Raw genomic sequence first — 17,610 nt, forward strand, 5'->3', positions numbered from 1 at the left:
TGCAATTGTAAGAATTTTTCCCCCCAAACAGGAACTCTTGGGCATGTAAATATGAAAACAAACACCTGTACATTAGCAGAGAATTCTGCCTTCTTCTCAAAGCTTTAGATTTAAGAAAAACTACCCTTTATATCTTCAGTGGGAAAAAGTAGCAGAAAAAAATCCTGCATGACTGCCAGAAGTGGAAGCTCCACTTTGGAGCTGCAAAACCACCGAGAGAAAGCAGCACTTAAGAGATTTTGCCAAATCCCTATACATTGCCTTTGACTGAGCTCATACCCATATATGCTCTGCTTTGGGGCAGAGGTGGGGTGTGGGTATTTTTAAACGCGTGCCACACCCCAGGGGACTCTTCACAAAGCTAAAAATTTCCCAGGATCATGAGAAAGAATTTTCTGCAGCTCTTTTTACATCTGTTCTGCTTACACACAGTATGACAGAAGTGCTAAACAAACTAAGAACTTTTCAGCACATGTGTAAGAGTAAGTCCTGTTACTTGTTGCTGGAAGTGCATTACTATTCTGATTTTATTTCCTCTTACTTGCCAAATGAAATCTGTATTTCATTACAAAAGTAAACAAGGTGTGGGGGGGAAATTCTTGAAATTGATGGAAGTAAACCTCAACTTCCTCACTGATACCCTGTTTTTTAAATCTTCATATGAACTGGCTTATTATCACCTTAGAACGCTGAATGTTGCAAGTAACTTATTTTAAATGACCATGTAAGATTTGCCTCTTCCATGCCACTTGTATAAAGGAGACAAAAAAGTGTTACCTCCTGATTTTGTTTCACTTCATAAAATACTCAAAGTCTAATCAGAAATAAGCAACAACCATGAGGATTCAATTTCCTTCCTTAGAAGGAAGATGCTGTATTTATGCACCTGATACAATGAAGACAGATCTCCTAAGAGCAGAATCACTTTCAGCAGGTTATCAGCGTTTCATGCTACTGCTTGTATAAATTTCTCAAATCTCCATCTGAAAAACTTCTTGTGACATAATAACTTAAGCACACTTTTACACCTTTTTGAATCCAGCAAAATTTATCAACATAAACCTGTGGGCTTTCAGAGGACATAGCACAGTAAGGAGTTCTGAGCAGACATCAGGTTCAGTTCTCTTCTGGCTGGGATATGACATTGAACATGACAGCAGGAATCAGTCAAGAAACAGATGCCTGCTTACAACTGTAGCACACACCATGCCACAAAGTTTCAAATCAAGTTCTTTATTAAAGAATATACTTGTATTGTCACCCCAAAAAGCTAACTACCTAATAAGAGACCTTACCATGCAAGAAAACTCCTCTCAGACTACAGATGACAGAACCATTATTTTTGTTCTACAGCACACCAAAGTCTTCCTCAACTTGCCAGTCACACATAAAAATATCTCTGCTCTCCCAAAACCAGAAAGACTTTGCCCAGATTTGATAGTCATAACTCACAGAATTTCCTCTACATGAAGGGAATTTAAAATCACACAGTCTAAACTGAACCTGACTAGTTTCAGAACAGGACTTGGCATTCACTTTCAGTTTCAACCAGAAACAACTTTCCCAGCAAGGAGCTAACTGAACTTACACAAGGAGAACTAGAGAGCTCACCAATTTCCACAAATGAGTAACGGTAATATGTTGCTTACACCTCTTTCTGCAAACATCACATAAGGGAAAAACCCACAGGATTTCCAGATAAAATTGGTCTTCAGCTATGTCTGTTTTTGCTGGGCTACATGAATGACTGCCCTCTCCCTTACACTGTATTTACATGTTGAAATACACCATTTTTTAGCTAAGTGACCTGCAGGAGCACAGATAGGTAGAAAAGCCACCATAAGCAAAATTGCATTAACACCCGAGACAAGCAATATATGTGCTGACAGACATCATAATACTTATTTATCATCAAAAGGCTTCAAATATTAAGAAAGCAGTATTCCAACTGAACCACCAGTGAGGAAAAGAAATACAGATACAAAAGGATGGAAGATCCTAAGCTTAACAGCAGCTCTCAAGACCTACAGAAAAAGAATCAATACCCTACATTTTCTGGCAATTCAAAGCACATTCTACAGCCCCAAGTGCTTGTATTTTAGGTGTTTCACAACACATTATTCTCAGAGGCTGACTCGATGTCTACCTGACCTTAGGTATCTTGGAACCTCGCCCCAGCCCTTGAAAGTCACTGGCATACCTCCCTGGATCACATTCAGCAGGTGTCTCTATGGATTCTTGTCTCAGGCACCACACTGCTGGTGGAATTCATTTAAGTGATTAGCAGAAACTTTTGTAACACCATTCATACAAAGTAAAATATTTAGTGTATGCCTAAGCCCTTCAAGGACCAAAAACATGGCTGGAAACAAGAAGAGATTGTAAAACCCCCAAGACATTACAAGGTCAGATGAATGCTGGACTGCATGACAGTATTCCAAATGGGAACTGGGTTTTTCAAAGAACATGACTCTGCACCCAGAGGCTCAAAAATTAATACTAAGGACTCTCTGCAGCACCTCTATCAAAATGTTGTTCTTAAATCGTGACAAGACAGAGATAATGAGAAAAGACAAACAGGAATCCAAACAAGCAAGAAGTATCCACAAGTGCATAAAAAGATGCTGGAAACCAACATTATGTTCAACACTTCACTCCAAGGCTTCCCAAACAGATGAAACAGAATGACACTGTGCACCCTGAGCCTGAGTTAGAGGGCTGTTCACAGTTCAACAGCACATGTAAATTGCACTGAGAGCATATGAAGTTTATAAACAAATTCAGAATACTACAGTCCAGACTCCTCATGAAAGCTTTAGTCTTTCACAGGTGAATCTTCATATATACTTTAAAAAGTACCTTCTCATTTGAGACACTGAAGAAGCCAAGAAAGCCTAGAAGTCCAATGTTCCTGAAGAATTTGGGTCTGCTGATAGATACCTCACTTGTCCCAGGAGTGTAATTAATTAGTTTATTCATTTTTTTTTTCAACCAAAATGCTAATTGATTTTGAGAAGCAACCTTGCATACTACCATTTTGGTGTTACATGGCTTCCACATTTACACATGAGATCAAAAAAACCCCCAAAAACCTACACATCTGCTGGAAGAATCTACACACTGTTTCTGAGCCTCCACCATGAAGAGAGCCCGAAAAGGCCCCACAGCTAAATGTATACATATAAAATGAACCAAAGAAACTAACTTTTAAGTATCAGTAAAACAAGTAACTAGTTCAAAGAAGAGAGATAGAAAGAGCACAAGGAAACCAACAGAACAAACCAGCCAACCCAGTCTCTGAAAAAAAAAGGCAATTAAAATCAGAATTGTTTATCCAGACTTTTGGTTTCCTCCTCTGAACAGTACGCTTATTAAATTCTATCATGGAAACTGAACAAGACACATTGGTGTTTGAATCTGCTCACAGGCACAGAATCTACAAGCAGCTTCACAGCTCAGGTCTCATGGGACAGGAAGATTGCTGCAAGACACTCAGGTGTTAGAAGTGAGCAAAGAATGAAAACCTCAGATACAACAGAATCTTTAAAGAAATAGTATCAGCCCTTCTTCCTGACAACCTGCAGAACAGAAACTTTTCACACTTCCCTAGAAAATACTTTTTTTTTAGTAGTCAACAAGATCTGATAAAGGTGTGGCTACTACAGTTTCAAAATCAGATAGAAGATGATCTCATCCCAATTAAGGGCAAACTGACATGGTCTCAACAAGGAAGACGTAGGAAAATGGCTTGGGGAAGCAAAGCTCTTTCTCTCTCCAGTTTCTCTTACCTCAGGAGTACTTAAAGACTCTTGGAACTCCAAGGTATAAAGCCAAAGGTCAGTGAGATGCTTGCCTATAAAGGAAGTTAAAGGAGAGTTTCTGGTAAGTTCAGAAGCACAGTACCTTGCTCAGTTTCAGTCACTGAGAGCAGTGAGTTTGAACAAAAAGGATAAATTGATCCTGCAAGAGATCCAGTATGGAACTCCACACAGCAAACCAGTGCATGATAAAGAGTTTAACTTCCAAACCTTGTTTCTCAACTTCTGACTAGGGAACAACAAGAAGAGTGAATTTATCAAAACCAAATCAACCCATTAGCCTTTTAACAACAGGCACCTTGTCTGGATGGTATTTCTGTTTAAGCTGCTCTGGAAAACAGCAAGTTTATGCTCACCTAGTACCAGAGATTGAGCACTAATCTGAAACTACAAGCCTGTTAAGCATTCAAGACAGCAGAACAAGAGTTGAAAATCATCTATTTAAAATAAGCATAAACAACTTAATTAACATACATTTTGGCTTCCTCCCTGCCCAACCCTGTAGTGTATTTTTTCCTCAAAATTAATTATACAAGTTATGATCAACTTGTTCAGCATTTATTGCCATTGTTTTCATACAGAAAAAAACTAAAGTTCTTTAAAGGCCAAATTCAAAACAGCACTTTTAATGAAGAAAGTAATCCACATTACTTAAATGTCTTGAACTGACACTAAATACACACCAGTGCGGTCGTAACACCAATATAGTTGAGAATAGAAATAAATAAAATTCTCACAATTTATCAAAGAAGTACTTTTAAAAAATAAATATGGGGGACACAAGAAACCCCCCAAATCAACAACCTAACACTTGCCTCTAATCCTATTCTGACACTCCAAATCGTAAATTTAATTCAGCAGGTAACATGACCAATGGATGCAAGCCATTCCATGTTTTGAAGATGTAAAACTTTTTGCTGAAGCTAAAAGTACAAATAAGAAAACTGTAAAAGTAAGGTGGTATTGGTTTGAGGGGCAGGGCATGGTTTAGCGTGTTTTTTTGGTAGTGATTTTTTTTAAAATTCAAATCATTTAGGAACAGCAAAACAGTTGGTTCCAATGTAATCACTGTGTGATTTATATACAAGGAAGGAAGACAATCAGGAGCAAGGTAAAGGACTTTACTGAATTAAGGTATCAGTAAAAAAAATCTAGAAAAAATTAAAAAATCTGATTTTATGCAAAAGCCAATCAAAACAATTTTGTGACGTACACAGACACCAAGGTCTGAAGAATGTAAAAGTTTCACTTTGAAACAGGTTATCACTACATAAGAGTTGTATACCTTTAATCCAGTATCTCCATAGCACTACAACACTGAAGCTGATCTGTATGGCCACATAATCTTATTTAGCAGAACCCACATCACTTTTTCAGCCTCCAGACCTCACTCAAGATGAATAATGAACCCTTCAATTATAATACGGAAATGACCTAAAGAACGCAGAGGAGATTCAGCACAGGCTCATAAATGCAATGAAACTGCTTTGTGCATTTTGTCTCTACTGCCTAGTGGTGACTCTAAGGGACGAAGCAGCTTCCTGCATATCATCCCCAAGCACTTAATGTTTCCAATGGAAAACATGGAAATTCTTAAAGCTTTGTCCTTTAGTCCTATGTAATCACACAAAACCACCCACACCATACACCTGTTTGTAACTTCACTAAAAGCAGCAAACAGACCACAACATATCTGACTTCCTAAACCACCTGCAGATTTGGAGACACACTGGAAGTGCTCTCAGTATTCCCTAGCATGATGCTGGTGCTTTAGGGACCCAGGAAACAACACTGACTGCTAACAGCAGCAACATGATCTGGAGTCTGGCTTAAGGTTTAAACAGTAACACTTTGATATGCAAGATAGCATGAAGAGCAGATTAGCCACTAAGGCATATGACTTTAAGATTCAGCGCTCAGCCTAGGGAAAAGCACCCAAAAATAAGAGATGGCAAGACAGGCAAGAACTCACTTAGCATTTTACAAGTGTCAGTTTTAATCTCAAGTGTTTGTCAACCTTCAACCCAGGAAATGTAGCTTGCAAAATGAGTTTTGTTTTTACCACAACAGACAAACAAAGGCTGATATAACAGGATTTGTACAAGAAGAAACAAAATCTCTAAGAACAGCAATACTTGACAAGAACATACTTTTTAAGACATGGGGTTTCTTTTATTAACTGCTAAGCTGCTCTTCTGTTGAGATAAGAGCTACAAAATTGAGGAAAGAATGGCAACTGGGCCTGTAAAAAAGGTTGGAAGCTGTGAAAACATCCTGCTTTCTCTTGGAAATCCAAGTGGATGCAAAAAATACTTTTGGGTAAAGCCATTGAGGATATTTCCAGAGCTACATTGTTATACTGTCCTTCAAATCCCTAGTGACAAGACATTTTAGAGGAACACTGGACAAACACATTAGGGGATTCAGTTGTAAGCTTTTAAGAAACAGTCTTCAGTTCTTTCAGACATTCCTGATTTGACAGTTTACAGAGCCAACAACCCTATTCCCAAGATGGTGGGCATTCACAAACTGCAGGACTTTAGTTTTGTACACTCAGAAAAAACCTCCAAACCAAAACACAAAAACACAGCAAGTAAAGTAACAGTCATGTTCTTAGCATCCTACTGTAAGATTATTAACTCAATATAAAGACGATGGAAAACAAGTAAATTTCAACATCAACCTAGATACTTTACTATGAGGGGTATTTTCTTTAATCAAAATACTCTAGATAAATCAAATTTACAAACTCTTCACCTGGAATAATTAAGTAGAAAAAGTGCTCACAGAGAAGACACTCATGGCATACAAAAGTACAGACCTGGCTTCCAAGGTAAGGGGAAGAACTTCAGTAAGTGATCATCAACTCACAATGGGCTGCAAAAATACAAATCTCTTACATGTTTCCAACACAGCACAGCAGAACAGTGGCACAGACACTTTCATAGGGCATCTTCAAACAAATCAGAACAAGGGAACAGGAAATCTTTGCTTGCCACCATAACTGGCTGTTTTATTTTAAGTGTATCTCCATACACAAACTACGTAACTAATATGACTCCATGGCACTGAAGCAGAAGATGCCCAAACATAAGCTGCAAATCTTCAATTCTACTACATTGTAATATTTGGGTACTGGCACTTGGCATTTTGGAAGCAGTATAGTTTTTTCACACCTGCTTTCCCCCCACCTTCCCTCAAAGCCATTAAAATAACAGTAAGGAGTTTTAGAAAGACTACAGTTTACTAAATGGAAAAAGATAATCTAAGCATCACAGCCACAGTAACAAGGAGGTGTCATCACTGCCCCCAAAACATAATCAAGAACTATGCTGATGCCTGGGACTTTAATTATTACAACATCAGAAACTTCCTCAATCGGACAATATGATAGAGGGAGAAGGTGTACATCTGATAGGAGATGTAAGCCTCACCTAAGTATTTCCCATAGTGCTCCAAGATTATTAACTACTGTCCTTGAAGACTGCCTGTAACTGTTCTCCAAGTCTGAGAAAGGAAGAAATACATGATAATGGCCTTTGTGTGTAGCCTTTTGGTTCAAAATAGTAATTAAATAAGTATTTTAGTTGACAACCTATCAACATAAAACAACATTCACAAAAGTAGCTTCTCCAGCTATGACAACCATGTAGTCATTAAACAACAACTATATCATTTCCACAGCAAAAAGTGTAAGACCTAACAACCTGTGCATAACCTGCAGACAGGTTCATGCAACAGAACAAAAAATTCATTTCAGCATATATTCTTAGCTTGATTAACTAATGAAAATACAAAGACACTTCAAACTGAACTGACTGAACTGTAAGGATACATACCTGGACAATGTGCTACTGTAATCAATAGCAGGGAGGGAACAGGAAAAACTCCAACATCCTTCTTAAAGGAGGATGTTGCACTCCCCAGCAAAAAGGAAAGATCTCTTTGGGGTAAGTCTTTACAATTATTAGGACCACACTGCTGCAATTTCATGTGCAGCTGATACTGTCAGGCTATACCAGCAGCTATTTATGTAATGTGACAGCACCAATTCATCTAGCAGTCATTATTGACTCAAGCAGTTTGTTGCATACATACAATTTGCTTAACTGATACTGTGTCTATGTGACTGTGCTGCACAGGTGAAATGTCCTTTAAAAATAGTCACAGCAACAGTTTGAAGGGCTGAGGGTCTGTTTCTCATGATGTGCTGCCAGGAAACTCCAGCTCTTATTATTGCACAGTAGTAAGCACACAATTCCTGTCCTTAGAAACTTGTAATTTATATACAGTTTCCTCATTAAGGTATCAATACAGATCTTGCATGCAGACAAGCTTAAGAGAGATCTATAGAACACAGTTATCATCAGTGATACATCGGTAACAGAGGGAGAAGCACAAACAGCTAAACCCTGAGACCACAGTATTCACAATCAAAGCATTCAGACAGATGTGTAACAGTGCAAAAGTAGGTGCAACTCTGGGAAGCAAGTTTCCAGCTGGCACACTCATTTATCTTATCCACACAGACAAGTCTGAGTAGCAATTCCTTCAGCAGGGGTCTGCAAGAACTTCAGATCAAGTAGCACCAACACTGAAGTGCTCAGGAGCTACATCTTCTGATGTTTAAGAATAAGGAAGGAGAAATAAAGCATCGAGGCACATGGAATAAACAGAAAAGTTAACAAACACCGGCTTCTGCCTTTGAATAATTTCAAATGACTACTGGTTTCAAACTTACAATTAGTTAAGTGTTTAAGCTAGAAAATGATGCCTATTACCAACCTGTTCTACAGCACAAATACACAAGACTAATGGAAAGCCCTATGATGGAGCACTGTGGGCAGCTGCATTTGTAGTGCTGAGCTCCAGACTCACATGCAACACCCTTTTAAAGACAGAAGCTACTCACAAATTTGCATTCTTTCACTTTGTTATAACATGCACAAAATTCCATGTTTTTGCTGATTTACATCAACTAAGAAGATGAATTCTTTTCTAGAAAAATAAAGACAAGTTACCTAGTATTCATTTTGTGTGTCTGAAAACCTAAATAGGGATCAAGAACCAAACTAGTTGCTAGGTCATCATTTTCACAGAGTTCCTTGGCAGACATTCCAGAGGAAGGCACATAACGACTTTGTCCCTCAAATCCTGAAGCACCACTACCTGCAAATAAGAGAGCACAAATTAGATATCTTTTAAGGGACATGATAAAGCCCAGCTACATTTAGGGACAGACAAGACACACAGGCTGGAGGCAAAAAATACAGGACAATTGATGATGAAGTACCTGGAGAAGCAGAATAAAGGACTGTAAAGGACATCTGAATAAAGGACTAATTTGCATTTAATCTTTCATCCCAGACCAATAGCAAAAATAAGAATCCATATTCCTTAAAACCACTGCAGAGTGGCTATCGATATAAGTGACTTGATTAAAAAATGGGGCTTACTTCTACATGTGTATTCACTGAAAGCTGGGCAAGTACTTCAAATTACATTATCCACTTCAAATCATACTAGTTGTCACTTAGTGCCAATCATGCATTTTATAATTACAAAAGTTCAAAATTAATTTACACCCAGTTATTCTTACTTGACTTTTAAAGTGATCTGAAGAAATCTATATTCCTGAAGGGAGTTAACACATTCAGAAAATATCTACATAACTAATATTTCTGATGTTAGCTCCATGCTGACTGCAGACCTCTCTCATGAATTAAGGTAAGACAGAAGCCTGGCTGGCAAACTAGGAAGTAAATCATAGCACTAAGCAGCAGAAACATGTACATACATCTGCTTGATCTTCTCTCAACTCCATTTTTGCCCGTCTTTGGATTCTCCTTTCCTGCATGCTGCAATTTGGTCTGTGCGTGGTCACTAGTTGACTTGCTTCCACTTCTCCGGCCATTCACTACCATGTTCTTGGATTCTCCCAGCCACTTCATACCCACAGACAATCTGACTCAGTTGCATTTAGTCACTTTTCAAAAGGCTTGGAGAAGTGGATGAATAAATTCAGTTCCAAGTCCTACTGGAAGTAAAACAAACATGATTAGAACTTACTGGGAAACTGTTTTCAAGACACAAAGTTTAACAAAAAATAGTAATAATGCCCCAACAATAATAATAATAGTAGTAAAAGAGAACTGAAACACACCCTTACCCCCACCCCCTCCAAAGAAAAAGTGGGGAAAGGTGGGAGGAAAGACAGCAATATGCATTTGCATCAGGAAGAAAGAAAAGCTGTTCATTAGCACCAGTACACAGAACTGTGAACAGGTGAAGTACTGTCCTACAATTTACAATGGCATCTGGCAGCAAGGACAGAATTCTGGAGCTGATAAATTGCTAATGACAGCTCATTTTTAAGAGCTGGACTATACCAACAGATATACCTGTAGAAGTATATGCACATGTGGGTAAACATGTCCAGAGCTGTGTGACTCCAGACCCAGAGTATTTTCAAATACATATCCAATTGAGATTCTGTCTCCTAATACATAAACCCCGGAACTTACTGGGAACTCTACAGCAAAGACCATTTTACATGCATCCTCCAAGAACTAAAGATGAGCAGAGTTTGGAAGAATAGAAGAAAAAAACTAATCAGAAAACAGACATTTTTGCAATGAGGTTCGGGGAAAGATGTTACATCTTTATTCAAAAATCAGAGCTCAAGAAACCCTCAATGATGACCTGGAGGACCCAGGCTACCAGTCTTACTTTTCTATATTACAAAACAAACCAGTCACAACACACCTGGTTCAACATGCCAATACTAAGTGGGGTCACAAGTAGAGTTGCAATTTTGCAGTACACAAATGTCTAGCAAAGCAACTGCTAGTTTTTGTCTGAAGTCTCAATGTCTTTTGCATACATAATTATAAGAAAGCTAATCATGTTTTTGTACACAGTTGTGTCTCACTCTGTATAACTTGCAGGATACGATCTGATTTACACAATTATTTTACAATTGCATTTACACATTAGGAATTAATTCTCTTGATTTTAATTCACCCTCCTCCCTACTGCTTCCTCACAAAGAAATAAATTGTGCCTTTTCACTTTACTGTATTTATAAAAAAAACCCAATGCTCTGCTCACAGCCGGTATCAGGCCATTGCAACATACATTTCAATCTGGTGGAAGAAAGTCACAATAAACTAATAGATGTTTGAAATTCTGTCTTTTGTAGAAATTCTGCTTTTTATCAGGTAAGAGTAAGTAAATGACTAGATTTCTATTAGACACCTATGTGATCCAACTACCTAAAGAAATACTTATAGCCAGATGATTAGTAATTAAGTTATTTACAAAGATGCAGAAAATTGAGGCAAATTAGGGAAAGTAAAGACAAGCGTGTTGTATATTAACAGACTCATTGGCTAAAAGCATCTTACTAGAACTTATCACCCAGCAACTGACAGGTTTTAGAACCTTTTAAAATTGTTACAGAAAGGCAGTAAAGACTATAAACAAAGTGTAACAGAATCACACTGAGCAAAAGCTGGCTCAATTACTACATCAATATCAAGAAAAAGAATTGAGATTGGTTCAGTGGACAAAGAATTTTCTTGCTGCCAGTAATAGAAGGGACTTTCTTTAACCCCAAGATTAATTCTATTCATTCAACTATAGGTAGACCCAGCTCTTTTTCAAGGTACTGCCAAAACACCCTTGGATAGGCTTTTTTTTTCCATTTCACCGAGCTTGCCTGATAACCTACACATGTAAGTTTATGATAACATACATCTGAAAAAAAACCCCAACCAAACAAAACCTCAAAAAACAACCAAACAACCCCTTTAAACTTCCTTTTTAAGCATCCTACCTGAAATTCTGTCAGAAGAGCAACTCTGTGAAGATCTGCCACTGACTCTGACATAAACACTTAATGACAAATCCACTCTCCAACTTTATCTTACTTCTCAACCTATTAACTTTACAGGGTTCTATAACTAACCCTGATTCTGCCATGTTTTTGTAACATTGGTAGCGAAAAGCATTAGAACATAAACGACATAAAAAGCTTACATGAAATTCGGTCTTGGTGTCTGTACACCAGGACTGAAGTCCATGCTGTGCTACAGCTCAAAAGCAGTACAGGTGAATGAAATTACCAAGACGTCCGACTGTAGGTGAATCCTGTATTGTATCCAGCAGTCTGGGGGAAATGCTTACTGTGGTATTTTCTGACAATCACCAGGTACAGCAGCCAGAGTGGGCTGAAGGAAAGGCGTTCTCTGCATGGAGAAGGAAACCCATCTTTCACAAGGGCCATTTGAGCAGGGTGAGTACTGCCTGGGCTAACATGTTCTGCTTAACCAATAACAGCAATGACAAGGAAGGTACAACTGCAAAGGTAAGAAGCAATGTGGCCACAGAATGATACTCAAACCGTCCTAAACATTAGAAAAAATACTTTGTTCTGCTCCAAAAGAGATTGATACAGACAGCAACATAAGTCCTCCTCAAGCAAATTCAGGCCATTTAATGGTGCATAGCACAATTCTGGTAAAAAATCATTGTTTGTTTGGGCTCCTCAGCCCAATGAGCAAGAAAACCTTTGTCTCAGTCTACTGCTGCCTCTATTTTCCAGTATCAGCCAAATGACAAACTTGAAGACTGCAAGTGTGCTTCTTCAGCCACTACTCCATAGACAAGAGGCAATGTGCAGAAACAGATGCACAGAAATTCCACATGAATATAAGGAAGAACTTTACTGTGTGGGGGACTGAGCACTGGAACAGGCTGCCCAGAGAAGGTGTGGAGTCTCCCTCACTGCAGCTATTCAGGATCTGTCTGGACACAGTCCTGTGCCACGTGCTCTGGGATGGCCCTGCCTGAGCAGGGAGGTTGGGCCAGAGGACCCACTGAGGTCCCTTCCAACCTGATTTCTGTGACTCTGACTCCTCCCACTACCCAAAGCCAGCTTTCCAGACATGGAAAGCTGTTTCTGGCTTTTCCAAAAGCCAGAAACAGTGAGGATTCCTTTTCCCATGAACATCTCAGCAGATAATGCCAACAGAAAACCTGAAAGAAGCAAAAGCTGCACCACTAACCATCAATGTGGTATTCAATATATCTTCTGATGTGATTTGTTCTCACTGCTTTCTACATCAGATTCATATTGACAAGTCCTTTAGGAACTGAGGGAGAAAAGGCAGAGATGAATACTATCTTCCCATTCAATAAAACACTCAAATATACTTACACCACTATATACTTCAAAACTCTTCCTACAGAGTTCTGCCATCAAAATCTAACACTACACCTGGACCACTAAGGACTTGAGGTTTACCTACAACTGTGAAGTTTACCAGCATAATTAAAGTTTCCAAGGGACCTTTTGTATTTCAATATAAATGACCACAACGCTGCTTTAAGCCTTTATTAATAACATCACTACTCTTTAAATCACACTGCCTTTAGCAATTCTATTATGGTAATTTGATAAGCACATTTCCTCAAATACCAAAACATAGCTCAATTACATTTGGTACCTTTCACTGAGGTATCGGGCATTTCATTACAACAGTACTCTTAAAAATGAAAATTCAAGTTTCATTTACTTGGTTCTAAATTTATTAAACCTATTAACACTTTCTGAGCATTATTTGCATGTCAATAACATTCAGAAGCACCATTCAACAACCGAAGCACAAACAATTAGTACAGACAAGCAATGGACCTCCTTTAAAATATAGTTTATAGATTTTTAAAATAATTATTTTTAAGTACTCAAACACCTACATTTTGGCTTGCCTTTTTTTTTTTTTTTTTTATTTTAATTAACAATAGCTCCAAGAAAGTTTTCCTCAACAAGACAGTGACCTAAAGCAAATATAAGACACAAAAAAGCCCCAACAAAACCCCAGCCTCAGCTCTTCTGGACAAATCAGAGGTATCAAGAGAAAAAACAAAGGTTTCATTATTGATAACCCTACAAAAAGTAAACAGACCGTGGAATTTGGGGAGCAGAGCAAAACTGTGCAACTAGTTTTCCTATGGGATCACCAGAATAAAAATGACTGATCAAAATCAAAGCTGAAGGAAAACTTGCACAGCTTTAAGGAGCTATTCAGAAAAATCAAGTTTTGTTGAGAAGACTTGAGACTACTGAATCTGGAGGTTCAGTAAACTGGACCCCCAAAAAATGTTTTTTGAGTGTTTCTTTTCAGTTAGTTAGTGCTGCGAATAAGCTCAGTGCAGAATAGGACGCGGATAAATAGTGGCAGGGAGAGGCTGTAAGACTGTATCAAAACTGACTCAGGTCAGTCCAGACTGTTGCAGAACTGCAGCCCCAGGATGGAGTTTGGGAGAGCAGACCTGGATCCAAAACTGACCCAAACCCAGGCTCCAGTCTCTCACCAACAGCTCGGCCTGTACATTCCCCTTTTTTCTTGAGCAGCCACATGATTTTTGTGTGTCAATTTGGATACTAATCCAGGCACAGAAGCAATCCAGTACCAGCACAAAATGAGTGTCAAAGACCAAATTATACAGCAGCTCCAGCTCCTCCTCCTCTGCCCTGCCATGTCCTCCACTGGGGGCTCTCTCAGGGTGAGGCTGAGCACAGCAGCCCAAAGCCTGTGCGATTCCCCCAAGTCACTGCAACAACTCCACTGTTCAGCAGTCATAGAGATAATATAAAAGCTCAGCTGCTTCCAGGAGAGGGAGACCCTCCGTCCTCCCACTTGCCAAGTCACACAAACATTTCCACCAATTCCGGTGCTCCGTGGACTTCTCCATAACCCAAATTAGCTCTGTGTGTATGCAGCTATGTGACTTACACAGGTTCAGTTTGGGGCAGCCCCACCATGCTGGGTCAAACAGTCCAATGAAGACTCCAAACCAGTGTAACTCCAAAAGTAGTGTTTCTGCCCCCACAACTGCTTATGCGCTCATCCATGCATCTTCCCTCTGTGCCAACAAAACAAATGCAGAGCAAAGTGACCCGAATAATTCGGTCACTGAATCAGGGGAGTCACCAGACAAATCTGAGCCTGGCTTGAAACAAGAGTGGATGTTCTGGGGCAGGGGGAACACACAGGGTCAGGGGTACGTAAGTACTTAAGCTGGGACTTCTTTGCATCTTCAAGCCACAGCTCTGGTTTGGCACAAGGGCATCACACCTCACGCGTACCATGCTGACTTGGGCAACAGACTTGGGCCTTAAGCATGTGCTGTGTGCAGTGAAGAGCATACTGGGAAGTGTAGTCCTGGAATAGGATAGTGCTAACAGAGCAGAAAAAGCATTCAAGAGCCCTAATCTGTCCTGTTACTGAGTATACAAGGATTCATCATCCCACTCATTCATTTTATATGCAATACATTAAGCTATTGCTTTAAATAAGTCTGAATTTCCAGTTTGTGAGCTCCAGTGGGTATAAAGCAGAGATGTCTGTGTCTATCTGGTGCTAATAAGAAAACAGCCTGATAAAGAAACAGTAACATCCAAGTTTTCAACCAAGTAAGCCTTGATTTCCTCCCATATTGTTACTTGCAAGGAAGAAAGCAGAGAACTGAAGAGAAAAGTTCAGTATTAAGAAAATTGAAGCAGCTGCATATGTAGTTATAATGGTCAGATCATGGAAACAAGGCATGGCTCCATGAGAATTTATGCTACAATACATTTTATCCTCATTGATAAAAACCTGCCAGTAGGTATCTATAGCTACATTAAGGAACACTGATCATCTTGCCATCTCGTATCACAGAATCAAACAGGTTGAGAAAGACCTCTGAGATCATCGAGTCCAATCTGTGACTAAACACCACCCTTTCAACTAGTCCACGGCACTAATTATCATGTCCAATTCTTTCCTTAAACACCTCCAGGGACGGTGACTCCACCACCTCCCTGAGCAGCCCATTCCAATGTCTAATCACCCCTTCTGTGAAGAAATTCTTCTCGATGTCCAACCTAAACCTCACCCGGCACAATTTAAGATTATCGTCTTCTCCTGAGACGTGTTGAATTTAACGCACCAGAAACTCCACAAAGTTCTACACTTCAGGTTCTCACTGCCTGTGACACACCCTGACAAAACACCACGCACTCTCCCTCTCACTCACCGGTTTTCGCGTTTCCGAGAGTAACGTCTAAGGTAACTTCACTTTAAAGTTTCACATACAGATGTTGGACAAATACGTGCCTTTTACTCCTTCCCTAATGGCATGTATCCCCCGATGAAAAATCACAAAAACCAACTGTAACCCAAAAATCACACCAAAAAAACACCCCAAGGCAACTAGTCCGGCCATTCCATCAAACCGAGAGGGTCACTAAAACCACCGACCCAGACGCTGAGCTGCTGGAAGCGGCTGAGAGTCCGAGCGCAGGGCCGGCCCGGCGGAAAGGGGAGCGGGACCGGGTCCGGCCCGGGCGGCGCCGCCCCCGCGCCCGCGGCCGCCCCCTGGCGTTCTCCGCGCGCCGGCGCCGCGCGCCCCGGCCCCGCGCGGCCCCCGCCGCCCCCGGCCCGGGGCCCGGCCCCGCCCGCGGCCGCCCCTCCGCCCGCGGGTCCCCGCGGCGCCCGCCGCTGTCAGAGCCCCGAGGGCCGCCCCCGCCCTGCCCGCGGCGGCCCGCACGCTGCCGGACCCCGGGCGCGGCTCCTCGCGGCCCCCCCGCCCGCAGGGGCGCAGCCCCCTCAGGGCCTCGGCGCCTCCCCTGCCCCACAGAGCACGCACAGACCCTCCCCAGAGACCCAAACTCACCGCCGCGCGCTGGGGTCCCCCGCCGCCGGCGCTGCCCCCGCTGCCACTGGGAGAAAATGAATCATCAAAGGCAAGGGTGGGGGGGGGAGGGGGAAGGGAGGAAGCTGAAGGGGGGAAAGTGAAGACCAAGCCAGGGAGGGGCGGAGTGAGGAGGAAAATTAAGGCAGGGGGGGAGAAAAAAAAAAGCGGCGATAGTGATAAAAAATAATTCCAAGTGGGGGGAGGAAAAAAAATGGCGGATTAAAATCCAAGATGGCGGCGCCGAGGGGCGAGCGGCGCAGGGGGGAGGCGGCGGGCAGAGCCGCCTGGAGATCCCTCCGCCGCACCCCGCGAGAAAGAGTCCCCCGGGCTCCCCCGCAGAGACCCCGCGGGGTGGCGGCGCGGGCCGGCCGCCGCTTCCTCGTCCTTCTTCTCTTTCCCTGCGGGGAGCCCTCGTTCCGCCGCCCTGCCAAGCCCGGCGAGCGCCGCGCTGGCCGCCGCGCCCCGAAGTTTCTTCTTGTTCCTCCCGGCGGAGCCCGCGACCTCCTCGCCCCGTCCGGGGAGACGCCGAGTGCCCCTGCGCTCCCGGCGGCGGAGGGACACCGCGGACAGCCGCCGCCGCGCACTCCCGCCGCCGCGGAAGGATACAGCGCTCGCAGCGAAACACAGCCCGCCCCCAGCCGCGCCGCTCCGCGCCGCCGCCTCCTCCCGCCGCCGCTTCACCGCGGGCGGCGCGGGGGCAGGCGGGGCAGCGCGTCCGGCCGCGGAGCGGGGACGGCGGCGGCCGCGGGGCCCATGACCGGCCGGCGCGGCGGAGGGATCCCGCCGAGGGAGGGAACGAGGCCCGGGCCGCCCCGCACGGCCGTGTGTGCGGGAAGAAGTCCCGCTCCGGGATCCCTCCGCGCGGTGCTGCCCTTTAAACGCGGGGGACTCCCCGCCGCGGGGCGCGCACCGCGATGGAGCCGGGATGCGGCTCCTCGTGCCGCCTCGCGGGTCCCCTGCCGTGCTGGTCTCGGGGGTCCGGGAGGCGACAGCTCCCCCTGCCCCGCCTGAGAGGGGAGTGGGATCGCAAACTCAGCTCTTCCGGCAC

At 42.5% G+C, this 17,610-nt stretch overlaps 1 protein-coding gene and 1 long non-coding RNA gene across 10 annotated transcripts in view; one reads left to right on the forward strand and one right to left on the reverse strand.

The window, feature by feature from the left end:
- The window catches only part of LOC116183749 (uncharacterized), a 53,339-nt gene extending 40,306 nt beyond the window's left edge, over positions 1-13,033 (forward strand). Inside the window, exon 2 of the long non-coding RNA XR_014955992.1 lies at positions 1-13,033. This exon is cut by the window's left edge and continues 34,936 nt beyond it. This is a non-coding gene — a long non-coding RNA (uncharacterized LOC116183749).
- Positions 1-17,156, reverse strand: part of KMT5B (lysine methyltransferase 5B) — a 27,632-nt gene extending 10,476 nt beyond the window's left edge. The window contains exons 1-4 of one of the 9 annotated variants that reach the window (XM_085581644.1): positions 16,542-17,117; positions 11,945-12,067; positions 9,616-9,852; positions 8,840-8,987 (exon numbers count right to left, since the gene is read on the reverse strand). In XM_085581644.1, the coding sequence (XP_085437770.1) occupies positions 8,840-8,987; positions 9,616-9,769 (302 nt within the window). In that variant the 5' untranslated portion in view covers positions 9,770-9,852; positions 11,945-12,067; positions 16,542-17,117. Of the gene's footprint in view, positions 1-8,839; positions 8,988-9,615; positions 16,218-16,541 lie in introns of those variants that run through there. The other 8 variants (XM_085581645.1, XM_021555183.4, XM_085581643.1 and 5 more) reach the window with 8 other exon arrangements.
- Positions 17,157-17,610: the final 454 nt, after the last annotated feature.

This window comes from Lonchura striata, chromosome 5, assembly GCF_050655825.1.
Source record: "Lonchura striata isolate lonStrDom1 chromosome 5, ASM5065582v1, whole genome shotgun sequence".
Lineage (NCBI taxonomy): Eukaryota > Metazoa > Chordata > Aves > Passeriformes > Estrildidae > Lonchura > Lonchura striata.